This window comes from Archocentrus centrarchus, chromosome 22, assembly GCF_007364275.1.
Source record: "Archocentrus centrarchus isolate MPI-CPG fArcCen1 chromosome 22, fArcCen1, whole genome shotgun sequence".
Lineage (NCBI taxonomy): Eukaryota > Metazoa > Chordata > Actinopteri > Cichliformes > Cichlidae > Archocentrus > Archocentrus centrarchus.
In genome coordinates this window covers 9,940,147-9,967,404 of record NC_044367.1, presented here as the reverse complement: position 1 = coordinate 9,967,404, position 27,258 = coordinate 9,940,147, and the positions used below count along the sequence as shown (strand labels likewise).

The window sequence follows — 27,258 nt, the reverse complement described above, 5'->3', positions numbered from 1 at the left end:
TACTGGAGGAGGAATCCTACTGAATTTGGTCTTTGGTGTTTCTGTACAACAATATTTGTGGTTTTAAGTGAACTCTTGCAGCAATCATTAGATAAATTGCTAAAGATGAATTACAATAAGCTTAGTGGTTTCTTACCCTTCCAGTCGGCTTGGCAAATTTTCAAATTTGAGTAAATGGACTGGTTCTTATATTGCTCTTTTCTACTCTACTTGAGCAGTCAAAGTGCTTTATACAACATGCCTCATTCACCCATTCATACAAGTTTCAACACCTAAGTGCTTTCTGTCTAACATTCACACTCCAGTGAACACATCAGAGATCTCAGGGTTCAGTATCTTGCCCAAGGATACTTTGGCACACAGACTGGAACAGCCAGGGATTGAACCACTAACCATCCAATTAGTAGGTGATTAGTAGGAGTCACCCTCTAGAGTATAGTTCATCAGCTTTGACTATTATGTGTCCTTTTGTGCTAATTAGCAAATGTCAGCATGCTAAAAAGCTACACTGTGATGGCAACATTGGAAACAATAAGATTACTAAATATTACCATATTAAAACTGTCATACTGCTCAGTGTAGCAGTACCATGACTTTTGTTAGCAGTTACAATGATTTACTTTGATTTTTCTCTGTTATTGACAGAATCCTTGCACAATTTTTGAGTCTTAATTATTATTATGAGCAATAGTTCTCCAGGCTTTCTGAAGGTCTTTCAAAGTTTTCTTTGGACATTGACTCCTTTTTTACTCATTTTCAGTCCAGTCCTTGTACTCGACCATTTTCAGAGGAATGTTTTTTTGTTTCTTAATCCATTTAACACTGAACTATGAATCATTCAAGCATGAAAAGACAGCTAACCTCAAGGGATAAACTAACGTGCCTACAACAAACATCTTAGCAAAGAAACAATGTCGAATTTTTACTAGCAGCCTGTTGCAAAAACACATAATGTGTTCCCATTTCTTAAGTTGAATCTACAAGAAAATGCCAAAAATGGGTATATTTTTGCACCATCGAGGTGATTCCCAAAGAGCTATTAAGCTATTCACTGAAAACATGGTGTGCATTATGCCCTAAAAATTTGAGGAAACTTGACAAGTGGAAGACAAAAGAAGAAGCAGTAGGCCATCCATCCATCCATCTTCTTCCACTTATCTGGGCCGTGTTGCGGGAGCAGCAGCCTAAGCAGAGAAACCCAGACCTCCTTCTCCCCAGCCACCTCCTCCAGGCCAGCTAAGAGATATAATCTCTCCGGTGTGTACTGGGTCTGCCACGGGGCCTCCTCCCAGTAGGACATGCCCAAAAAACTTCACCCAAGAGGTGCCGGGGAGGCATCCTAGTCAGATGTCTGAACCACCTCAACTGGCTCCTTTTGATGTTGAGGAGCAGTGGTTCTACTCTTCATCGTATCTATAAGGGAGATGCCAGCCACCCTTCAGAGAAAGCTCATTTCCACAAGATACAACTCGTCCCTGACCTGGAGTGGACACTCCACCCATTTCAGGCTGAGAACCATGGTCTCAGACTTGGAGGTGCTAATTCTCATAACTACTGCTTTACACTCAGCTGCCAATCACTCCAGTGCAAGCTGGAGGCCACCACCTGTTGCTGGACCACATTGTCTGCAAAAAGCAGAGATGAGATTCTGATGCCACCAAGGTGCATTCCACCACTTGGGTTCACCTAGAAATTCTGTCCATAAAAAATATGAATAGAATTGGTGACAAATGACAGTTCTGGTAGAATCCAACACCCACCAGAAACAAATCCATCAGCTGCCTCTGAAGTCCCACAGGCTAACCAAGCCCTTCACCTCCAGTGTCCACGATCTAAATTACCGCCACGAAACCACCTTGCAACCAAATCTCCATGCGGCCACCTGAACAATGGTGCAGAACATGGTCCATTCAGACTCAATGCCCTCAGCCTCCCTTGGAATGCTGTAGAAGTTCTGTTCTGGGAGTTGAAGATCTTGCAGACTGGGGCCTCTGCCAGGCGTTCCCAGCACACAATCTCTATAAGTATAGTTGCACCAGGTCTGTCCAGCATCCTCCCCTGCCACCTGATCCAACTCACCACCAGGTGGTGATCAGTTAACAGCTCAGTTCCTCTCTTCATTCAAGTGTCTAGAACATACAGCTGCAGATCTGATGATACAAAATCGATCATCGACCTGTAATCTATGGTCTCCTGGTGCCACGTCCATTTATGGATATCCTTATGTTCAAACATGATGTTTGTTATGGACAAACTGCACAGAATTCCAATAACAGAACACCACCCAGGTTTGGATCGGGCCAGCCGTTAGAAGCAACAGACCTTAAAAACAATTTACAGCAGATGAACACTATTTGAAGGTCATGTCCTTAAGAAATAGAAAAAAATCCAGCAACAACTTGACACAAGATCTGAGAGATGCATCTGACCCTTCAGTTGATCCATCTACTGTTCACTGAAGCCTCATCAGAAATGGTCTCAGTGGAAGAGTGGCTGTCAAGAAGCCTTACCAGCCAAAATGTCAAAAAAGTGCATGAGTGTAAAGAGAAAAAATAAGCAGAGTTTTGCACACCGCTGCCTGTTTACTCAACCACTTTTAAAAAGGTAATCATCCTCCCTGGCAAAGCTTTAAATAGATGATTCATAAACACACCCCATAAATCTACAACAAGATAAGATGCAGATGCATATGAATTAATATCATACATAATGCAGAGCACAGCAATGATAGAAAGCAAGACAATCGTGTGGCAAGACAATTACCAATCTCTCACCATAAGTATAAGAGAGTGTCTCAGCATGAATTATTGAACAGCCACTATGGAGACTGCTTCATATCTGGTTATAAATCTCTCACAAAATGGGAAGGGAGGGAGCTAAAGTTGTGAACAGAATAGAATTGGTGACAAATTGCAGCCCTGGCAGAGTCCAACACCCACTGGAAACAAGTCCATCAGTTGCCTCCACAGTCCCACAGGCTAACCAAACCCAACAGGACTTCTTCTTCAGCTTGATGACTCCCTTCACCTCCAGTGTCCTCCATCTAAATTACCACCACAACACTCCTTGGTCTTTTAGAAATTCTTTCACCTACATGTGGGCCTAAACAGTTTTACATTAGCACAATCAGGGGCACAGGGACTCGCAATGTGAAACATCACATCTTAGAAGAGAAATTTTCCACTCAAAGGAACAGGACAAAAACTTTGAAATCAACTCTGAAGGACTCCTCAAATCCACTGAGACATGACAACATGTGAATTCCTTTTGTTTTTGTGTAATAATGGGTGTTGATTTGAGTATTTCTCCACAGAAAGAACTCATTACCTCCCTATAGCAGACAAGAAGCTCTTGGCACAGCTACAAAAAAGTGTGCACTGTATCTACTTGATGCACAGGCTAATGGCGTTGCAGCATGGTGTGGAGGGTTGTTTAGCACTGCACATTGCTGCATGCAAGTGATAAGAGCACTTTGTCCCTTGCCACCAAGCTCTATAAATGATTATCAAGAGAAGACTATCTTGTGTATCCTGCCACCATATTGTATGTTTGCATTTGCAGCACATGTGTGCACATTTGTACCAGTGTACAGCTGTGTGTTTGTACATGTTGTCATCTGTCCACCTTATCTTAAGGCAGCACTAGTGCTCTGTATATCTCCAGTAGCAGGGTGAAGATGAAGGGAGACTGTGCAGATGGAGCTTGAGGTGAAATATGACAATGCCAACAACAAGGACATCAGCTCAAAAAACACATTTAAGCCACGTGTTTAATGAAGTGACAGAAAACCAAACGGGAGCATCAGTGGCATAAATAACCATCGTGTGAATGCAATATGCTGGCAGGCTTTAAGTGTGGAAACGTTCATTTCTCCTACTAATTGAAAATCTGTGCCCATTTGTTTTCCAAAAATGGCCAGAGATGAAGCTATTTAAAACTGGCCCAGTCTTGAGAAATAAGACCGCTGCTGTTTAAAGATGGATCGGGCAGTAATAGTGCCATTAATGATTCAGTAGTCATCAAGAGACTCAGGCACATACTATGTCACTGTTGAAACAGATTTGGGGCAGTGAGGCAAATGACCGATGTCCAGGTGATGGGCGCAGGGAAAAATGTCTGGCCTGGAGATGATTCTGACATCAGTGTGAGGTGTATGAAGATGAAATAGTGATGAAGCTTTGAAAAGTGTTGCTAAGTCATTCCCTAAAGCAGCTCTGGTTTTGTCTTCTTTTGAATATCCTGGTGTGTGTGTGTGTGTGTGTGTGTGTGTGTGTGTGTGTGTGTGTGTGTGTGTGTGTGTGTGTGTGTGTGTGTGTGTGTGTGTGTATGTGTGTACAATTTTTCATTTTAATTTGTTCTTCTTCCCTACAGCAGACCTTCTGGAGGTCATTGCTGATCTAAGGTCAAGACCACATCACACCTTCTATTCTTTGCCATAATGAGAAAGTAGTCAGGATTACCACGGTAAACAGCTTGAATAAGCTAACTGCCTCACAGTATATCGCGTGCTTTTGCTTTAATTTCCAATTTGAGTCATTTGTCGTGTCACTTAGCTTCCAACATTCACGCTTTCTTTTTGCATATCGGTTTAGATTGCTGTCTGCTGCTGTGTGTCTGTGTACTGCTTTTAACTTGAACTCTGTTCCTTCACAGCAGATGGCTGCACTCACCCTTTTTCTGAATCACAGAACAGTCGCCTTCACACCACTTTCACCCCAACTGTGTTGTTATGAGCTCTGTATTTTGCAGTACCTCCACTTTCAGACACTTGCGGTCTCGCAGGACACCACTGGCATAGTAATGTGGCCTGTATCCTTCCATTTGATTTCATTTATAATCTTTGTTAGCTCTAACTTTTATTATGTTGAACTTATTAGTTTGAAAGTATTTGTCTTTTTGCATATAAGATGATTTTTTTTAAAAATATGAAATTATTTTGTAATATTTCACTTTTTTCTATATGCTGGAGCTAAATATGTTCCCTGCTTTTGCATCAGTCTAGGAATAACACGAATCTTTATTAGTTGTTAGCTACCTGCATACACTTACTGGCCACTTTATTAGTTACATCTGTTGAACTGCTCATCAATGCAAACAACTAACCAGCCAATCACATGACAGCAATTTAATGCATTTACGCATGTAAACATGGTCAAGATGACCTGCTGATGCTCAAACTGAGCAACAGAATGGGGGAAAAATGGGATTTAAGAATTTTATACATATAACCATCTCTAAGGTTTACAGAGAATGGTCTGAAAAAGAGAACATATCCAGTGAGCACCAGTTCCCTGGGAGAAAATGCCTTGTTGATGCCAGAGGTCAGAGTAGAATGGTGTCAGCCAAGAACAGGAAACTTAGACTACAGTTTTCACAGGGTCATCAAAATCTGACAATGGAAGACTGGAAAAACATGATGGATGTGCAGCCAGCAAATCTACAGCAACTCTGTGATGCTATCATGTCAGTATGGACCAAAATCTCAGAGGAATGTTTTCAGCACCTTGTTGAATCTATGCTAAAAGAATTAGAGAAGCTCTGAAGGCAAAGGAGGTCCAATCCAGTACTAGTAAGGTGTACCTAATAAAGTGGCTGTTGAGTGTATGTTGGGTTGGTCTCATGTGGATAAAGGACACAATGTAAAAATGTATATTCTGCAAAGAAGTTACACATTCTTCATATATTTACTGCATAAATTGTGTTCTGGTCCACAACTTGGTGGATGACAAATAACTTCTCCAAACACACAGACTGTCATACAGTCCTCATCAAAGTGCCACTTTGACCTCTGCACCATACTGGGTGCATAATTAAGTGAGTTCCAGCTGGTGTGTGGTGCCCTGGGGAACGAGGTGAGAATAAAGCCTGCTGGAGAGAGAAGACGCCCCTTCTCTTTCACATGGAAAAACCCTGCCAGCCAATTGTGAATGCTGGAAACTTGGACGGCTTTAGAGATGTGTTAATGAATCACATTTGAGTGAACTCCCTCAGACACTGGCACATAACCGTGCACAGTCATGTGGACAGGAAAGACACCAAATCACCTGCTACGTTTGGTATTGCAGTTCACTGAGGCATCAGCAGCCTGAAACAGACATATTCAGTGATCCACTTCTTCTAAATTGCCATCTCCACAGGAATACCCTGCAGAAAAAAAGCCATTTCTTTTCTGCAATAAACAACTGTTTTCCCATCAGGTCCTGCAGCTGAAAAAAAACTTTTTACACACCAGTGAAGCCATTTTCACTTTTGCCAGTGTCTTTCATACGTAATCCCCGTAATCATTAGTGGTAATGGATCATAAATGCACTAAAGTTAATTGCTGAACACGGAGAAAATGAATCCTATTCACTCAAATCTGCACTCCTGGTAACATCATTTCATGAAAGCCTGCTGAACGTTATGTGTGCAAGATGCGAAATCTGAGGCTCAGTGGAGCAATCTGCGAACCTGTCAATAAATATGTAAACAATTGATTTTTTTTTTTTTTGTTTGTGATTTTTAATATTTACATGTGCTCCATGTAAACATCTCCTGCAAATTCAGTGGATTCATTTAGTCCAGTTGGGTGGATTCATTTGCAATCTGGAAACTGTTTTTTTTTTTTTTTTTTTCCAACATGCTTTAAGAAGTTTGTAATGCAATAAAAATCAGCTAAGGGTAGCATGGTAGACATTATGTAGGAGTAGGTCATGGATAATTGGTATTGATTTGTAAATAACTGGACATGAATTATATTATACTACAGTATATTTCTAACTAAATAGGCAGCTTATTCTCTTACTCTTGATGATACTTTCTTTAAAGATAGAACACATTTTCGGGTCAGCTTGAAAAAAAGGCAGATATGAAATGTAAAGGTGAGGTCAGAGTTCAAGTGTGCCATGATATTTGGATACAAACTATAATGTGACAGTTAGAATCCCCATATACCAGCATCATTTCCTAAATGTTGCCAAAACAAATTATTTATCACAAATTATTATTACCTTATTTGACCTTGAAGAAGAGGTCAGACGTCCAAGGCAATGTGATATTTAGAATCCCCATATATCATTCCCTATATGCCTTAATGCTGTCAATACAAACAATGGCAGAAGGAATCTCTATGTGGCTTTATTATCACTTTGACCTTGTGATCAATCTATTGACCTTGAAGGAAAGGTCAGAGGTCAAATTTGACATATTTTTAATTTTTATATGGTGCTTTCTATATATTGACAGTACACCCCACACTCGTAAGAATCATAGTTTCTAAGTTACAAGGCTTTTTCGACCAATAAATCATTAAGGTGACCTTGACGGCCTCGGTGGATGTGAGCCAAATTTGAATGGATTGTTAACTCGACCCCGCTCCACACCCCTACAAGGTTTCATCAGAATTCATTCAAAACTTTTCGAGCTATCGTGTTTAAAGACAGAATGACATGCACGCAAAACGCTGCCAAAAACATAATGTCCCTGGGGGAGGTAATTAAAGGTTTGTTTTTACATGGCACAATAGTGATCCTGTCCTGGTGAGGGGAAGCACTGAGGTATAGGGCTGTATGTGAAGCCCAATTAGCCACTGCTGGGTTGCCCATACAGCTGAAGGCTCCTCAAGGAAAGATGAGATCCAGAAGTGTGCAACTGTGATCCCACGCTTCCCTTTAAACTGGTCGGACCCATATGTTGGAAAAGAAAGTGTTGATGAGGATGTTAGCTGCTTGTTTGGGCCAGTCGAGGGTCCCTTATGGAAACGAGCGTGGGCGTGATATGGAGATTTCAGAGATCGGTGTGGTTCAGTGTGTGTAAATTTCTATGGCAACATTAGTGTCGAGAGGAGCAGAGCAATTAAAAGTTTGTCAAGTTTGGCTCTAGCACTGGGCAGCATGCCAGCCCGACTAAATTACAATTACAGATCCAGTTCTTTGGACAAGAGGGATAATCTTGTTGTCAAATCTTTTTTTTTTTGCTTTTTTTAAAAGAGGAATTAATAAGCTCCTTTTATATTCTCCAACATCAAATGAGATGCTTAAAAATCAAAGCTTTGGGGTTGGCAAAGTTCCTGCGTGCAAGCTACAAATGGAACGACGGCTAAGCTAAGACAGCCTTTACTCAGGCGAGTGTAAGCCTGCCCACAAACCGCAGTGACTCATCAGGTCACCTTTCTGTTGATGAGACTCAAGGAGGACAGAAAAAGAACATCTCCCCTCTTGTAAATGTCTGTTGTTAGATACTCCATTGGTTGCTAAGGGCTTGAGTGCGGGGGGGGTGTCTGCTGCATTGATAGAGGGGCCACTTTTAAAAGAAAAACTGTCTCAAATGAAGGCCAGCGAACGCCTCACATTCGACTGGCTGCTTTTACTCTGCTGTGTATGATATCATACATGTCGGAAATCAATAACAGCTACAGCCACAACAGGTCAAAGGTAATTTCCCCCACTGGGAGTGAATAGTGTTACCTGCAGTTTATTCTTTTGCAAGATTTACCTCAGAGATCACTTATTCGCAGCTATTTCAATGCAGGGTTGTAACATTCAGCGCAAACACCTTTCATACCACCTGCATTTGAAATGTGGGACTCAGTATATGTAAATGTGGGAGAAGCATTCCTCTGGTTTCTAGTCTCTAATTGAGACAGAAAAGCAATCGAAGGCTGTGGCATGTGGAGAAATGAAAATGAGAGGGGGGGGATGATGCAAACAAATGCAGAGAAACCTAATAGCCCGCACCACACAGAAAGCATCTGCAAGCGTCTCCCTGACTGCCAAAGATCTGTGAAGAGAGGGTTTTCTGTCACTTAGCAGCTTTTGATTTCTCCTCGCACTCACTGCCGTAGCTTCTCAATCACAGGAGTCTGAGTCTTGCCTCCACGTCACAGCATGTTCACTGCAAAAGTGGAGATGAAAAGAGTATGAACGTGCTGTGTGAGAGGCAGCGGATAATGCTGTGCTATTCTGAGGATGCTCACCGTTTAAAGCACCTGGGGGGGGGGGGGGGGGGGGCTCAGATCGGGTGTCTGCGTGAGACAGAGGTGGCACTGAATTCAAGCGCTCTTTGAATCTCTTTCCCCTTCTTGATCAATACATCTTAGGTGCATCTTCAGATCTGGGGCACTGCACCTGCTAATTATGTAATAATGTCTGCAGCAAAGGTACCATCGCTCTGTCTTTCATGTTGTCTCTGCCCCCTGACATGCCACTCTTTGAGCCTTTGGTCCCATTCCTTAAGCCCCGGTGATAATTGGGTTACAGAAACGGGATGAGACATGTCCAGGTTGGCCTCGTCCCTCACTGTGCACACAAGTCTGCTCTTGATGTGGGAGATGCAGGAGACCTTGCCACTGCAGAGCTTCCTCATCTGCAAGAGGAGAGGAGGAAACCAGAGGCTGCTAGGGGTGCCTTGATGACAGATTTTGGCTTCAGAAGTTGACAATAACACAGTCGGCAATAAGACAGACTTGCGCCATGTCCCTTTGTAGAAGTGATAATGTGATATTTGATTGGCCTGGAACACTAGACATGGAGCCAGCTCCTGAGGGCTTTGGTTGAGATTATAAGATGTGTTCTTTAGTAACAGTATAATTATAAAAGTCGACTCTCTGAACTCGATCCATATACCTCTCATCTATATGCACATCTTTCCGATGCACACACTCACGCCTACACCATCCGTACATGTTCTGTATTAGCCCATCACCAGTAAACTGCTGGATTAGTTATTCATGCATGTGCGTTTGGCATATATACACTTACAGCCAAATGATGTATCATATCTTAATCAGCTTAGCCAAGTTTTGATCCAAAGGATTTTTTTTTTCCCCCTTTCTCGTTTCATGTCATAATTCTATAATGCCATCTGCTCGACTGCTCCACATTCCCCCCTCTCCAGGGACACGCAGTATGGCTCAGTTCTCCACACATTTTATCCCTCAGCTCATAATGATGTTGTTTTGTGTTTTGCTTTTTTTATCTCTGTTCCTTATGAATTCCTATGTTTATAAGAAATTGGCCTGAAAGAGAGGCCCTTGACCTCTGAAGATGTATGGATTTTCTGACATGGTTGCTGTATAGGAGAGGCTCTTTACAATGGCACTTTGTTTCATTAAGCCCCCCCACCCCCACCCTGCCTGCCCTTCAGTTTTTCCTCACTGTCTGCTGTCACCCACACATTGTTGTTACTCCAGAACTGATGTCCCTATTACCTGTGTTGGCTCTCGTCATGCATGAGGATTCTGACGGGCTTTTAGAGGCAAAGAATGCCACAGTGACAACAGAGGGATGAACTGAAAAAGGACAGAGAAGGTGTTGTGGAGCCCGGGGAGGTGGGTGCACTTTAGGACCCACACAGATTCTCAGATACTCACACAAGAACAACCTGCTATCAGACAGCACAATGCACATTCACCAGCAGTTTTATTTGTAATATCACATAACATTAGACTATTTTTCTTAGAGGAGCATTTCAAGTCTGCTGCAGAGCAACTCGACTCTCGCTGGATGACAGATTTACCAAGCTGGCAATAAAGCCTTGTTACCTCCAACTTGCAGCTACAGGTAATGAAATCCGGGGCAGCTGGGCTGACATGTGGAGATAAAATCTCATCTTGCAGTGCCATGGGGCATCAGGCAACACCGCACACTTGTAATGTGCTTTGCTGCATTCGGTCCCTGAGGGGATGACTCCTCTTCCTGATAGGGAGCTGCTGAAGAGATGTGCACAGTGCTGGCCTTTGTCACCCTGTCATCCTCTCTGTTACACACCGCTCGTCCAATTGTCATACACTAACGACTCTTAATGAAACTACATGAGTCCTGAGGTGGCCAGGGCACTCCTACAGCTGCATCACAGGCAAAAAAATATATATATATGTCACAGAGCTGTGTTGCCTTACAGGCTAATACACTGAATGATGGAATCAATAGAAGCTACAGTAGATGTGTTTTATGGCATCAAATCTTTACTTACTGCTCATCGATTATCTATAATGTCAACAGACCACATTCCCTGCTAACTAAAGAATTGCTAGGCAGCAACCAAATTTGCTCATAAATCCTTTATTCTTTCACCCCAGGGGAGCCAAAAATGAACCATGTATTATGTCTGCAAAGCTAGAATTTGCAACCTAACCGTCACACCCCCCTTGAATAATTGAATAGGCTTCTTAGAGAGGGACTAGCCATGCTTTGTGATCTAAAAATCCTCTCAACATATTTCAAAATGAAGAGTAGTGTCCATTTCAGTGTTCTTTCCCTGGCTGTATCCTATCTGCTTGTGACAGCAGGCTGTAATGCAGAGAGGGATTGTGAAGGCGATTTGCTCTGCCACACTTGCTTTAGAGGACATCAGAACTATCTTACTATTTCTTACACAATGTTAACTTATGAAGAGTTTTCACTGACCAGGCCTTAGGGCATTAGTGACTCTGTTGTGTAGCGGTTTACACATTCACTTAACAACTGAAAGATCCCCATTTTGATCCCAGGAGGAGGCACAAATCCCTTTGGGGCTGCGTCAAGAAGGGCACTCAGCATAAACATCTGCCGAAATCAAACATGTGGAGCTACCTGCTGTGGTGACCCCTTGTGAATACAGAAGCCGCTGAAAGTAACTCTATGCAGTAATAACCCATGAATAGGACATTTTACTGAAAAAAAATTAACTGAAAGGAGAGAAATGAAGTTCTGTGATGAAAAGAGAAAATGCAACTCTTATTTGGCAAAGCACTGTATTATGTAATGGCTAACTAAATATTTAAGACTGAGTATTAATCTTAAGCTAAAGAAGATTATGACTTAGCTAGCAGTGTCATTTTCTTATGGTAAATGGACATCTTATATAATGCTTTTCTACTTGAGCACTCAAAGTGCTTTGTACAACATGACTCATTCACCCATTCATGCAATCACTTTTTTTTACGCCTAAGTCCTTTCTATGCAACATTCAAACTCTCATGAACGCATCGGAGAGCAACTTGGAGTTCAGTATCTTACCCAAAGATACTTTGGCATGCAGACTGAAGCAGCCAGAGATCGAACTACCAACCTTCCAATTAGTAGACGACCCGCCCTATCTCCTGAGCTACAGCATGACCCCAAAACTTCTGGTGCTTTTATAAAAAATGGACCCAGTCACATTATTATTATTATTATTATTCATTATGATAGCAAAACAGTTTAGCATCTAGGCTTTGAGCTTACAGGTGGATGTTTGGGTGGTGGAGGGGTCCTTCTCCTTCATCTGTTTTCATCCTTCTCTTAAGGTCTATTGGTCTTTTTCTTTTCTTTTTTTTATCATGTCAACTTTGATGCTCAAACTTTTATTTCAGCCTAAGTCTCACTTTTTTTTTTTTTTTTTTTTTTTTTTAAATCATTGTCACTCCCATGGAAACGCTTTGGAGAGGTGTATCTTTTCTGGCTTCCTCCTTGGACACAGTTGTTTCAGTTTCTTCACTTGGGCTTTCTACTGCTTGCTTTATTTATCTATTTATTTATTTTGCCTTAGTGGTGCAGGCTTCTTTCTTACAACATCCTCTCCACCTTTTCCACTTTACCTCGAGGTAAATTTGTTTCCTTATATAGAGAAAGGAGCATGCGTCCCCTCAGTTTATTACAATTGCAGCAGACAGACAAACACTATTAACATTTAGCCATAACTGTATATCTCAAAAGTCTGCTCTTCTTGATAACTATTTATATTCATATAAAACACCTTAAAAACTATAAATATGAAAAAGGAAACATGCTATAAAATACTGTGTGATTCATGTTGTATGTGAATGAGGTCAGCTTTGATTCAGTACTCGTACTCAGTCTCCCTCTTCTACATACAGTCCTGCAGTTCTCTCTGTGCCAACATGCATAGGCTGCAGTTTGGGAGCCTTAGCTATCTTCTGCCAAAAGAAAACTTCCAGTAAGTCCAAATCTTATCCTTATTTTATCTAAATTCTCTATTGTCTAATTGACTAGCAGTCTACTGCAGGTCTTAGTGTGTTTCAAACAAATTGTTGTTCAGCTATGTCCAAAAGCCAAAAAAAAATCTTTTGAATGAAGAAAAGCCTGCTGCTTAAGCTGCTCTCTGGCTGCATTTCAGTGCCTCCACAAACTCTCACCAAGAACTCTTCTGCATAGCTTCGAGGAGATAAATTATACAGTCAGAGATAACGATGTACACTGTTAGACAAGGCATTCACAGGGTTGCTGTCAGTTGTACACACAAAAACTGATGGAAGGAGCTGAATAAAGCTGATGTACAACAGATTGCAACCATTTATTTAATTTATTTTTTTAGATCTGTGTTTTTTTTACCTTCACACCTGGCTAGTCAGTGTATGATATAAGCATGGATTGCTGGACCCTCCATTTTTTAAAATCACTGTGATTTTTAGACACATTTTTCCTCCACTGCAGCTGTTAGAAATGACAAACATCCCTTGACGCATGCAACGTCTTAAACCTGTTCAGTGATCACCTGTTAAGGTGAAACCTGCAGCTTCACTCGGAGAGCTTCTGCAGTACTGTGTGCATACGGCAATGCCATTTTTATGATTAGAAAATGTCTCCAAAAGTGCAGCCTAGCTTTTTTGTTGATGAAGCTGGACTGTGTGAATAAAAGTATATTATTATGTTCTTGGCCACTAGCTTCTTTGAGAGTAATTCTTGCAGCATTGTGCAACTGGAGATTTTGAGAGAACACGAATATCACAGCAAAACCAACAGCAACTGACAGCTCTTGCTGCAGAAAACATTTATCAATATGCATTTGCTGCTTTCTACCAGCTGTGCTTCCGAAGCATGGGACTAACCACGTTATGCTCTTCTGGTGATACCACCCTACTGCACCGTCATCACCGCCTATGTCCCACTGGCCCGAGCCCGATCGATTCTGATTATTATTACGAGCTTAAAAGCTTCGGCGCTCCCTTCCTCTCTTTTCTGCTAATGAAGACCAATTTCCAACTAAAGCAAATGCTATGGTGTCAAATTAAAGACAGGATGCAGGAGTGTCTAAATGAATTAAGCTCACACTGCCTAACACATCCAAGTAGTTGGTTGTAAAGGAAGGTGGGATTAATATGAATGTTTTTGTTTTCTTTTTTACTCTTGCAGAGCTTGATGTAGAGAAAAGCACATATACAGCTAAACTCCTGAAAGTACTTGCCCTTAGACCAAAGTTTAAGAGCAAGTCTAGCCAAGGTTCCAGGTTCAGCATTTTCCCTTCTCTCACTCAGTTTGATAAAAGTAATCACAGCTTTGTTATGGATTGGGCCTCTGATGTATAAGTTATCAGCAGAACAATTGGAGTGGAAATGGGAGTCAGCACACAGCAAGGTCTCCCACAAGGACATTTCTATTATTTTCAAGTTGAAAACGGAAACAAGAAGAAATGTGCCAGTGATTATCTAATTCATTCCCATGATGGAAAATAGTGCAGTCTTCCTAATGTCACAAATTCAGTTTGAAATCCCTCCACGTACCACAGGATAACCGTGTCATTTTTGACAAATGGGTTATTTAGACCTTTATGTCTCTGTCGGCAACTACATGGGACAGACGTGCAAGGACATTTCAGTCGTTTGGCCAATTAATTTTTAAATGATGGGGAAGTGTTGTGACGGTGCACAGCTCAACAGAGATATCCCAAGAGGCAAAGTTACTGAATCAGGGTGGTCTAAAGTGAACCCAAGCAGGGGAATTTGTTTGGGGGTGCATGTCCCTGCTCTGGAACAGAACCAAATGGTCTGGTCTCTCCTCCAAGCCCTGTTTAGTCAGACTAGCTAGCCAGGGTAATTAACATTTAGGGCATGGGTGACTCATCCCTGCTTCAGCCTTTACCCAGAGACAATTACACAGAGTCACACCACTCTACCAACTGACACTCCATCATTACCTGCGATTCAGCAGTACACAGATGATACTCTGTCTGTCTCTCGCTCATCTGACTCAGAGCTTTTATTTTAAGCGAAACTCGTGTCTCTCTATCGACCTATCAGATGTGTCTGTAAACAATATAAATGGCTGTGCAGATGGTGCCTCAGTTACAGCACATTTGTATGGTTGCTCAAAGTGTTGTTGATCAGTATATGTCGCAGTCTTGATTGTGTGACAGGCTGAAAGGTGCTGCATTGTGCTCGTCTTTGTCAGAAGCAATTAACAGCCGTTTGAAAGATGTGCATCCTTTTGTTATTTTTCATTCTTTGAGAGCTTCTTTTAAGAGTCTGAGCAGAGAAAGAGGCGTCTAATGAAGCATTCAGAGACACGGTTATGAGCATCTTTTTTTCATCAGAGCACTGTACTTCATCAGTTTGATTCAGCATATTGAGGGCATATTCATCACTTGCCAATCTACCAGCACAAGGATTAAATACACTATCGCTGAAAAAAAAAAAAAAACTGTCTGCAGTGACAAAAATCCTCACTCCTCTTTGATGAGACGTGAATATGCGTGGAGCATTTCTAGAGAAGATCTCACTGGGTTTGAAAAAGTCAGGTCACAGTTACAGCTGAGATCGAAACATGAAGAAGATAAAGTAGGAACAGCAGAGAAATGCAGTCGCAAGGTCAGATTCGTTGGCAATGATCAAATCCTTTTTCTATCTTTAAATGTGGAAAATCTGCACAGAGGATCATGAAGATAGATTTTTCTGTTAAAGATCTCAAATGAACCTTCTGCTTGTGCATCCTTATTAGTCAATCAGCTGACCAGTTTAAGTAAAACGTGACCTATGGCTAATTCCTCTCATGCTGAAGGCTGCATGCACTAATACATTTTATTAGGTATACCTGTTCAACTGCTCATTAACACAGTTCTCTAATCAGTCAATCACATGGCACCAACTCAATACATTTAGGCATGAATATTTCAGAAACTGCTTATGCACTGGGAATTTCCCACATAGTCATCTCTAGGGTTTACAGAGAATGGCCTGAAAAACATCCAGCGAGTGGCAGTTTTCCAGTAAGTTGAAGGACAGAGGAGAATGGGTGGACTGCTTTGAGCTGTTAAGAAGGCTTCCAGCAGGATAACACATGTCACAAAGCTCAGATCATCGCAAACCAGTTTCTCGAACATGACGATGGGTTCACTGCACTCAATCTGCCTCCACAGTCACCAGATCTCAATCCAGTAGAGCACTTTTGGGATGCGGTGGAAAGGGAGATTCACATGACAGATGTACAACCAGCAAATCTGCAGCAGCTGTGTGATGCTATCATGTCAACATGGACCAGAATCTCCGAGGAATGTTTCCAGCAATTTTGTGAATCAATGCCATGAAGAGTTAAGGCAGTTCTGAAGGCAAAAGGCAAAAGTATTAGCATTACCTAGTATTACCTAATAAAGTGGCTGGTGAGACATTTCAATGACCTTTGCTCATCTGGCTAGACAAATTAACATAAAGTTAATCTATTTCTGGCTTAATGACACTAGTTGTAAAAAATAAGAGCACATAAAAGCTAAATATAAGAAATTACTAAAATTACTGTAAATATTTTTGGTCTTACAAAAGGGAAACATCAGCTTGGATTAAATAGCAAAAACCTGGCACTGAAATACCAAATTCACAAGGCAGATGTCACCTGTCAGGATATTTCATGTCTCACTGTTTCTTTTGTTGTCGCCGCTTTACCTCTTGGCAACATCATCTCAAAGCGAGCATGGCTCAGTCTGACCAAATCAACTCACGGCTGACTTTTTACTTTTGTGTCAGCAAGAATCCGGCTACAGATCCTGTGGCTGTTCCTCAGCCTGCACTTGTGAGGTGTGATTTTCCTCAGGGGGACATCCTTAAATAGAGGGCTTTTACTGTGACTTTACATCTTCAGAAGTAATCGTCTTTGAGTCTGTGTTTAATGTGTCTCTCATCTGTGTTATCCCTTTTAATCACTTGGGTCTTCATCCCCTCCTGACAGGCACTTTGCACACTTAAGATAACAGTAATGCAGATATGTTGCAGATTATTTTTTGCTGCAATGAAACCGCTTGTTTTGAAAAATGTGACAAGTGTGTCAGCACTAGAACCAGCAAGTTTTCACACAGCCCACTAATGTCAGAGCTGGTTTCAGTGACCCAGCTGTGATGATACAAGAGTTGATTCTTTATCATTATCATTAAAAGCGGTTCAACTGCACTGTAAACCCAGATTTTGATTCCACTTAAAAAAACTGAGTTCATATTACTTAAAATTGCCTAGAATGTGAACATTACTTGTTAATGCTGAGTAGACTGTACTTTTTGATGGTCTATCGTATTGTAATCATGTGTTTGAGTTCAAACAACTTAATATCATCAAGTTTTGCACGTGCTAAAAATCTAGTTTATACCAGTTTTAACAGAGTGAATTAATGCGCAGCTGCATGATGGCATGATGGTTAGCAGGGCTACCTCACAGGTAGAAAGCCATCTGGAAGGTCTGGGTTCAATTCCGGCTTGGCCCAGGCCTCTCGCTGTTTGGAATAGAAGACACTTAGGTGTTTTTGTTCACAACGCTCTCTCACATGTTTTTTTATTGTTCCACGGACAAATGTTATTTGTAAATGTTAATGTACCAGCATTCAGCAGGGCTGAGTTTTATCATGTTTATTTACCAAATTTAAACAGACACAGTTCAACACTGTAAAAAATATCTGTTACTGGGCAGCACGGTGGTGTGGTGGTTAGCACTGCTGCCTCACAGCTAGAATAGCTATCTGATAGTCTGGGTTCAATTCCACCTTAGCCTGGTACTCTTGCTGTGTGGAGTTTGTATGTTCTCCCTGTGTCTGTGTGGGTTTCCTCCCACAATCTGAAGACATGCAGTTACAGGGGTTAGGTTAATTGGTCTCTCTAAGTTGCCCACAGGTGTGAATGGTTGTCTGTGTCAGCCCTGCAACAGGTTGGTGACCTGTACGGGGTGTACCCTGCATCTTACTGCCTTGTCAGCTGGGATAGACTCCAACCCCCACACAACCATGAAAAGAATAGGGGAAATGATTGATCAAAAGACATTCTATTTTTTCATGAACTATAAAAGATAAGTTTGGTCAATTAGAACATACAATTTAGTTCAATTGGATATGGAGTAGTGCTTACTTAATAGGCTGAGTTAAATTAACTGTTTCATTACTTAGAAAATTTAAGGCAAAGAGTTACCTTGGTTTTTTTAAGTAGATTCAACTTATCCGGGTTTACAGTGTGGACATCAGTGTCCTCACTGATGCCATTAACCCTCAAGCCCAGTTAATGGGAATTTTATCTATTGTGGAAATCCTCTCTGAGTCAATTTTATTCATATTTCCAGTATTTTCATATCATCCGCTCTCCAAGAGAGCTGTGAGTAGTGCCGATCCAGCCCATCAAACTCCCTATTAACGTCTCCCTGTGTACACAGCTTTACGCGGCACTCCCAATAAAAACTGGCTGCATTTATTAAATGCGCTTCTTTAAGAGCACATTGTTAGTGATGTTTAAACAGACAGGAGAGGCACCGGCACAGAAATCACTATCCTCACGGAGAAAAGCCTTTTATTTTAGTCACAGTCATTGTCTATGGGAGAGGTGAATAATCCTGTCAACACAAGGGGCAGACGGCCAAAAACCCCGTGAATTATTATCCAGTTATGATTTGATTTCAGTGGACTTCCAGGATTTTTATGTGTTGGTCCATCTGCTTTACTGGAAAGGAGACTCTGGCTAACACATTAAACACACCGGAGCTGGTTATATAAGAGATAAAGCTTTGTGCTGTTACTGTTGTTTTATCTTATTGACCCAACTAGGAAAGCAACCCACACTGGCACTTAGCATACAGGCACACAGGCTTCAGCATGACCCTGATAGTTCAGCCCATACCAGCGCCTCAGATAAAGACTCCCATGGTGCAAGGGGAGACGGTGCTAAAAATGATGGTTGATATCCAGAGTGTTTGGCTATCTTGAGTGCATACTGGGACAGTAAATAGTGGCCCATAGACACCTCGGATGGAGGTTAGCCTTAAAAGAGGAGAGATATACCTTCCGCGGGCCCCTGGGGTACTTAAGAGTGCCAAGAGAGAGTATGACACATGGGTGGCAGCAGCTACTTTCTGGCCAGTGCAGCTAGAATGCAGATCCAAACAGCTGTAAATCCCTGGTAGCGTTGGTTAAGGCTGGCACTGATGGTAATTTCTTCTTACTCTGTCACTGCATCCATTATCTTGCATCATAACACTCTACATGCACAAGTAAGATGTGCATGTAAAGATGTGTCCAGATGACTCAGATATCTGAAGTTTTTTAAAGGTATTAACCCTTCATGGATATGTTTTTTCCATGCTTTCTCTTTTTTCCCCTGTGGTCCACCTCTCTACACATTTAGAAGCACATAGAGGGATAAAAATACTGAACAATCATAAAAAAAATGTGCTTGATATGAATAAGTGAATGGTGTGTGTGTGTGTGTGTGTGTGTGTGAGGAGCAGATATTTTTTTCAAGATGCAATGCTTGAAATGGACTTTAATTATTAATCAACAAGAAGCAGAAGAAAGGCTGAAATAAAGAAATGGGGCGGGAGGGGAGAAAATGGAAAAGTTGAGAAAAAAAGAAAAGAAAATTGAGTGTCTGCGACCAAACTCGCAGCTCTGCAGGGGGGGACCTAAATGGAAGCTCCTCTGTAGTTTCATATTATAACATAAAAATACTAAAAACACTTTCATAAAAAGACAAGTATTACATGATAGAAGAAGAAAGATCAGTGTTAGACCACTGAAGAGAAAGGAGATCACTACAGTCATCACGACGCACCTCTTTAGATGACCAAAAAGATCTCAAATACATTTCATCCATCTAGTAACCAATCCCAGTCACTGTCCTCGGGATTATAGATTTTCTGTGCTTTATATTATGTGGGGCTTTTCCTGCACTAATGATTAAAACTTTTGGAGTGTCCTGAGCTAGAAAATTGCACAACTGTAATTGGGAACTACACTCTACTGTCTGGTAACAGTGTTAAAGCTTACTATACACACACACACACACACACACACACACACACACACACACACACACACACACACACACACACACACACACACACACACACACACACACCACACACACACACAAAAGGCCACCAAGCAGTGCCTTTTAACTTCCTGGTATGATGGTTCATTACTAATATTTACCCATTAAGCCACCCTTAAACCCATCTAGATATAAGTCTTGCAGGTTGTAACGCACACAAAAAAGCTATAAAACTCGCCTTCAGGTACATGTTGACTGCCAAGGATTATCCCATCTAACATTTAATAGCCTGGATTAGAAAAAGAGGGGGTGGGCAGCACAAATCCTTAACTCTCCCTGGGCAGGACAGGGGTACTTTAGTTCTCCTAATTAGCTGTGTGTGTGTCAAAAGCCAGGCAGGCGTCACAGTTCGGAAGAGTCTCGGCCCCGAGCGAGGAGGGGAAGAAGAGGAAGACACACATGTGCACTTAGGGACAAGAGATGTTATAGCTATTAATAGTTTGTGAGGAGTATGTGGCCTCTCTCCTCAGCTTAATTGCATTTCCCTGCACAACAGTTTTTCTCATGGTGGCTGGAGTTTCATTTTTGTCTTTAGCCTCAATTCTAGTCTTGTTCATCTCCACCGTGTTCTCTTAGCCAAGCATGGCAAAGGAAAACACAACAAGGAACAGGTAGCGTGCATTAAGCCATCACAAAGGGTGTGTGTGTGTGTGTGTGTGTGTGTGTGTGTGTGTGTGTGTGTGTGTGTGTGTGTGTGTGTGTGTGTGTGTGTGTGTGTGTGTGTGTGTGTGATTATGCGTGCAGCCCACGTCTGTTAGACCAAAAAAATTTTTTTCTCCGAGTTCTCGAGGCAATAAGACGTTCTGCAGTTATTGGATTGTTTTGCTTCACTTCCTTTTTTTCGTGGGAGGAGAGAGACAGAGTAAGATAGTACTGCAGCACCTACGCTGCACGGACAGAGACAACCTCCCCCTCCTCTCTCCAAGCACTCAGCCTCTTTAATGGCTAAATACATCACTTTCACCTTTGTCTAACTGCCCACACTGTTAACTTAACACTTTTTGCAGGTAGATATGACAGTAGAAGTAAAGGTATTTTAAACCTTCTATACATTCAACAGTTTCCCTTTGTGGTATTTTTATCTCTTGACTAAGACCACACTTTCCTCCTTGCAGTAAGATGCTGATGTCTCCCAGCTGCAGGTTCAAGCCTTTAGGCTGCCGGTGTTTTCCCAGGCAGTACAGCATATTGGTGGCCATCTGCCTCTCTGCAAGTGGCGCCTTCACACTGCGCCAGGCTGCCCACCCACTGAGTCCAGAGGCCACGGGCGCTTGAGCCCTCAAAGACCCAGCACCTCTCTATCGTTTGGCCCATTTGACATCTTAAATTTGGCAGGCGTGTAGATAAAGCAACGACTGCCCTACATTTAGTGAATGCGTTCATATGTTGGCCAAAATTTTTAATCCTTTCGATGTCAAAGATACCTTTGATTATCCGGCTGCATGGCTTTCTCAGTTTGTTTCCTCAAAAGCTTCAAATCAAAAATCACATTTTCAAACCAGGAAGGGCAGAAAATCCTGTCACTGAATCATCTGCCTGTTGTCACTGCGTGTGAGTAAAACATGAAATGATGAATATTCCCTAAGGCAACATTCTGACAAGCAAAAACTAACCTCTTAAATTCGCCACCTCCAGGCATGTGTAGCATTATGTAATGAAGCTGTACAGTGAAATCCATGGAAATACGCAGTGTTACACGCAGCTATATGTTCTCTTCTGCAGCGTGAGAGCTTCTTAGAATAGATGGTGCATGAAAAATGTTGCATAAATAATCCACTGCCATGTAAAATACCACAGCTATGACACACGGCATGAAATCTAGGTTCAGCAGCACTGATGATCATTATGGGAGGATGTAAAATGCCCCTACTGCTATCCTAGCAGGCTGAGTATTTACAGTAGACAACTGAGCTATTTGCTGGCAATGCACTTCCACCAACTCTTATCTTGCCAAATGCATGTGACACTTCCTCATAGCACAAAATGCCAGCAGCATCATTATGAGAAGTGATTTATCAAGAGTCAAAGGAGAGCCTAACACTTTTTCCAGGTGAGTGGCACACTGAAGTGTTTATTACAAAGATTTCCTCAAACTGTCACCAAGCCTTAAACGCCACAGCGACACGTAGTTAACAACATGCCTAAAAGGAGCATTTTTATCAAGTGATGCAGCAGCTGTCAACAGCTATTTCGCACCTGCTCTTCCGCATTTCTTCTCTAATCTTCTTACCTGGCTATATGAATGGGCGGTGATTAAAAGCAGGACGAAACAAGAGATCCGGAAAAGTTATCAGTGTTAGGCTCGTATCTCACATTTTTACCATAATCAAGACGGCAGGCTCTGTGGTGCCAGTGAATCCTGATCAAAAGAAGCTTTTTTATTCTTTTTCTTTTTTCCTTTTTTCCTATTTTTTTTTTTTTTTTTTTTTGAGTGGGTTGTCATAGTGCTGGCAAAGGAATAACAAGCTCTTCGTGGGTTGAGGAGAAAGAACCATCCCCTCATTGGCCAGCCCTGGAGAATCAGCCACTTCTCCCAAGTGAAAAAAATCTGCGTAATTAACCTCCAATAGTGCTAAACCTCTCCAATCAGACAGCAGCTATTGGAAGTGAGGTACCACGGGGATGAGGTAGTTACACATGACACTGAAGGACCTTTCACTGCCAAAACCATCCACGGGAGGGACTGCAAACTTATTAAAACACTGCTGGGCTCAAGTTTGCCAGTGTTGGATACAGTGGTAGGAAGTGGGTCCAGAAGGAGTGAACTTAAAAGGAGAAGAAAAAAAAAAGAAAAGACTTCCTGTGTGGTAGATACACATTCATACAGACCAGTGGGCTGTCAGGAGCCCATATACGGGTCACCGCCTCTCAGCAAAATGTTTCTCACATCTTATAGAAACCACAGCACACACAGCCTTGCCTTTCTGTAGACAATCATGTTCGGGGAGTCCTCCTCGGGATCAGCGGTGCCCGTTCCTCCCTGATCTTTGGACCCCTCTGCCATATTTACTAAGTCCTGTCGAGAGAAACAGATGCGCTATTAAAACACAGCATCCAACAGGGATGGAAGAAAACAAGCTGAAAAATGATAAACATCAGACGGTAACTGTATTTCCCTTGAGAACCAAAAGTTCTCCAGCCTTTTTATCGCAGTGACATTCAGCTGTCAAAATGCATGCTGCTGTCTCAAAAAGAGGACGCCTGTCACAGCAGAGACAGATAACAGAGCCCAGGTAGGCTGATGAATAATAACTAAGCAACAAAGCCAGATCATGAACACACAACACCTTAACCTCAGCGGGTGTTTCTGTAGTTGCCGCGGGCTGTATGAGGTTACTGTGTAGCTCTGTTAATTTGAAAAATAAAGATTATAACTACATTTTTTTTTTCAAATAAAATCTTTTAAGGAAGTGGTCACAACTGAGCTCTTGCAACTGAGTGTGAGCGCTCAACAGTTTGTGGATAAAGATTTAAGAAACTAGTTAAAATAACCTAATGAACAAGTGCTGATGTGTGGCAGCATTAAGGAGGCTGAAAAATGTTGGGACACACAGACAGGTGTCACACCATCTCATAACATTTTATTAATATCAACTTAATGAACGCTCAGGTAGGAGTATCTGAGTTCACCTTATTAAAAAAAAAAAAAGCTGAACCACTGCAGTAACGCGTGTCAGCGAGGAGGAATCAGGAAGGCACTAATTATGTATAAAGCACAGCTGTTTGTGTCTTCAGCGCACAGTGAGTGTGGCTGCGATGGTGATGAGTCATCTTAACAGAAAGCCGATATTCATAATGAATGAACCTTCACTGAGGTGATACCGATAGTGGGTTTGAGTGTGGTTTGTGCCGGCCACTATGTTTGTTGTTGTTTTTATGCTAAGCATAAAGTAAATGTTGACGCCATTAGCTGCAATCACACGATGGTTACCTCTGAACTGCCTGCACTCCCAACATTAACCTCCCCCAGGCTTCATGCTTTGAGAGCTGCTGTTAAGGGATTTATTTACTTTCTCTAGGCTGACACACACACACACATACACACACTCGGGGAATTAATTCTGCTTAAGTAAGGCTTTCCATAACCTGGTGACTGGGCTTCACAAGGCCCCTCAGCTCCTTTGCCATTGAAGGTACCTGTGCATGTGAAATACCTTTCAATTAACAATTTGAGGAGGGTGAGGAAGTAGAACACGCAGTTTAACACATTCATAATTTTTGGTGCTTTTAGTGTGAGAGAAGAAAGCTGCCAAGAAAGAAAGAAAAAAGCATGCAGCTCACGGGGTGTCACCATTCATCCTAAGAGTTATTTGTGTTTAAAAAAAGAGCTGCGATAAGCTACTGAGGGACAAAGAACAATGGATCCACACGGCATTTCACGACAGGCGCACGTGAGTACGCACACGCACAACGCACTTCATACGTTTAACCTGCAGCTGGCGTGGGGATTTGGAGTAGCTGTATTATATAATTGCAACCTCGCAATGTTACTACTTAATACAGTACAACTTTTAAAGATAATAGCTGTGATGGAAACAGCAGGGGGGGGGGGGGGGGGGGGGGATAATCACCATGTCACCGGCTTACACAGCGGCAGACGTGCAAGGTGGCTTTGTCACCAGAGTTGGACACTTTCATTTATTACACCGTAGAGCGTAGGTGATGCGCATGAGTGAATAAGTAATCATCCGCTCTTGCCTCACTGTTTGTTATTGCCACCAGAAGTGCAGAGTGCAGCACTCCCCATTGGCTATCACGTCTGTGCTCTTTTTAGAGTCTGAGCACATTAGACAGCTAATCTTTGCGCCCACCTTAAGGGTCGTATACAGACGAAGGCAGTATGGATTGCATACTCCAAGAAAACAATAGTATACCAATAGTTCCCCTGTGGACAGGAAGCTGTAATTCTAGAGTACAACTTCCTTCTAACAAAGCTGCTCAAACATGCAAACCCACAGATGGCCTGTCCAAGATTTTAACTGAAAGTTTGTGTCAAAGAGAAGCAGATGAAATAGGCATAGAGCTGCTGAAAGAAAGCCAAATGGGTCACATATACCCTCTCGTGTGTGTGTGTATTTGTGTGTGTGTGTGTGTGTGTTTCTGCCCATGCATATCCACAAATCTAAGCACACAGCAAAAACCAGTTTATGAGGAGACAAACGCAAAGAGGTATTGCACATAGACACATATTCACAGGGCAGACCCCCTGCAAGGGCTCAAGTACACAGATGCCCAGTCAACTGAAACGAACTGAATAAAACTGGCAAAGAGTTTGTAGAAAGAGCCACATAACAAGCCGTGCTCCAGTTACAGCCAGAGCCATATTACAATAGTGAGTCCCAAAGCCCTGTTCACTTGCAGTAGGCAAACAGCCTAGTGCAATGCAACATCTGTGACACCTGACAGTTGCCAATGCTGAAGCATTTATTACCTTAACAACAAAATAACGTCTGGTCCACTCTGCTCCCCTGGTTGGCTTCCCCTTAGCAACAAGCAGCAGGCAGGTTCATGGTATAATTGGCACAGGGAGAGAGAAGGGGATGAAGAAGAAAAAGGGATGAAAGCAGTGAAGCAGCGAGAAAAAAAAAAGAGAGAGCGAGAGAGAAAAATATAGAGGAGAAAAGAAGCTGGCTGGTCACTGCAGTATTCCTCTAGTTCTCCTCCTCCTCCTCCTCCTCCTCTTCTTCTTCTCTCTTCAACAGCCCTGCCTTGCCCCGGCAGTTCAGGAGATCCTCATGTGTGCACCTCGATCATCCCCCCTCTCCCGCTGTCTGCATGTGCACGACTCAGAGCGAGAGCAAAAGACCGAGTGTGTCAGAGAGAGCGAGAGAGAGAGAGAGACAGACGCAGAGAGAGAGGGAAGGAGGGAGATCTGTGCAACAGAGAGGGGCAGATCAAGTTGGAAAAAAAAGGGGATGAAGGAATTAAAGAGAATATAAAGAGGAAAACAGAGGGAGGGGGAAAGACAGGCAGAGAGAGAGAGGGTGTGAGTGTGTGTGTGTGTGTGTGTGTGTGTGTGTGTGTGTGTGTGTGTGTGTGTGTGTACGAGAGAGAGACAGAGAAGTGGATGCACAGAACAGCACAGGGGAAAAAGAGGACAGAGAGATGCATACTGCTGCAGCGCCCACTGATGCTGAAAATAAGAAACATTTCATTAAGCGGATATTGAAATGCTAATATGAAAACAAGTTACTGAGCACACAGATGCAGGCTATAAATACATATCCCAGACTCTTTGAGGACGCAACCTCAGAGAAAATGCTTTCATTATCCCTCCAGAGCTCATGTATGAGAAGCTGCTCTTTGCTTACTTTCTTAAGCTGCCAAAAATTAGACATTTTCCCCACAACTTATATTTGTATCTCTGGGAGCCTGTATTTTTTTTTATTACTGACAAAGTCCACTTTTCATGTCCTCGAGTATGCCAGACTTCCACTCGTGTTTCTCCCTCCACCCATTCAACTCTCGCGAATGTATGTTCTCCTTCATCCTCTCTTCATGCAGACTCATTCGAGCTTAAATGGCAACCCGAATGAAGGAACCTTTTCCCCCCCTGCTATAAATGAGATCCCAAAAGCCCCGGAGAAAGATAGCCCAGAAATACATGGCAAGGCCAATTTGTGAATGCACGCATGCAGAGTGAACACACAAAGACACACAGCCACACACGTACAGATGTTTGCGTTGGCAGAGCCAGTTCACCAGCTATCAAGGAATTCTGTAGCCTGCTTCTCTTCACTGTGCCTTTCTTCCTCTTTCAGCAGCGTGTTGTTATCTAAGCAGAGGTCCTGGCTTGGCACAGCCTTTTCTTCATTGCTTTTGAAAATACCTGAGGAGCTTCAAATGATCTTCGCACACAGAAAAGACCTTGAACGTAAGTTTAATCATGCCTGACAGATAAAAAGCCCACTTCTCATTATTTGGAGCACAGTTTGTTCTGTGTGTGTTTCTTCAGGCAAAACGCAGATTAAAATTTGAAGAACTCAAAGCTGCTGTTCTCTGTAAGCGTCGTAACCAAGGGAAACTGAGGTCACAGATCCCTCACCCACGGTGCTTACCCCACACACTTTTCCACTACTTATCAATAGCCTGTTACATCCTCCCAATATTACAAAACTGCTATCGCAACTGCACATTTACCATTTCTGTATATCTGCCGTACAGTGCCGCATAACGCACCTCGCCCACAGAATCCAAACTGCATGCGATCCGCGCTGCATACCTTCATGTGCCACGAAC

The 27,258-nt window shown here is 42.3% G+C and overlaps 1 protein-coding gene across 2 annotated transcripts in view; it reads right to left on the bottom strand.

The window, feature by feature from the left end:
* Nucleotides 1–27,258, bottom strand: part of LOC115772282 (regulator of G-protein signaling 6-like) — a 44,185-nt gene extending 16,927 nt beyond the window's left edge. The window contains exons 1-2 of one of the 2 annotated variants that reach the window (XM_030718410.1): nt 27,160–27,258; nt 22,940–23,035 (exon numbers count right to left, since the gene is read on the bottom strand). In XM_030718410.1, the coding sequence (XP_030574270.1) occupies nt 22,940–23,035; nt 27,160–27,162 (99 nt within the window). In that variant the 5' untranslated portion in view covers nt 27,163–27,258. Of the gene's footprint in view, nt 1–22,939; nt 23,036–25,450; nt 25,947–27,159 lie in introns of those variants that run through there. The other variant, XM_030718409.1, reaches the window with a different exon arrangement.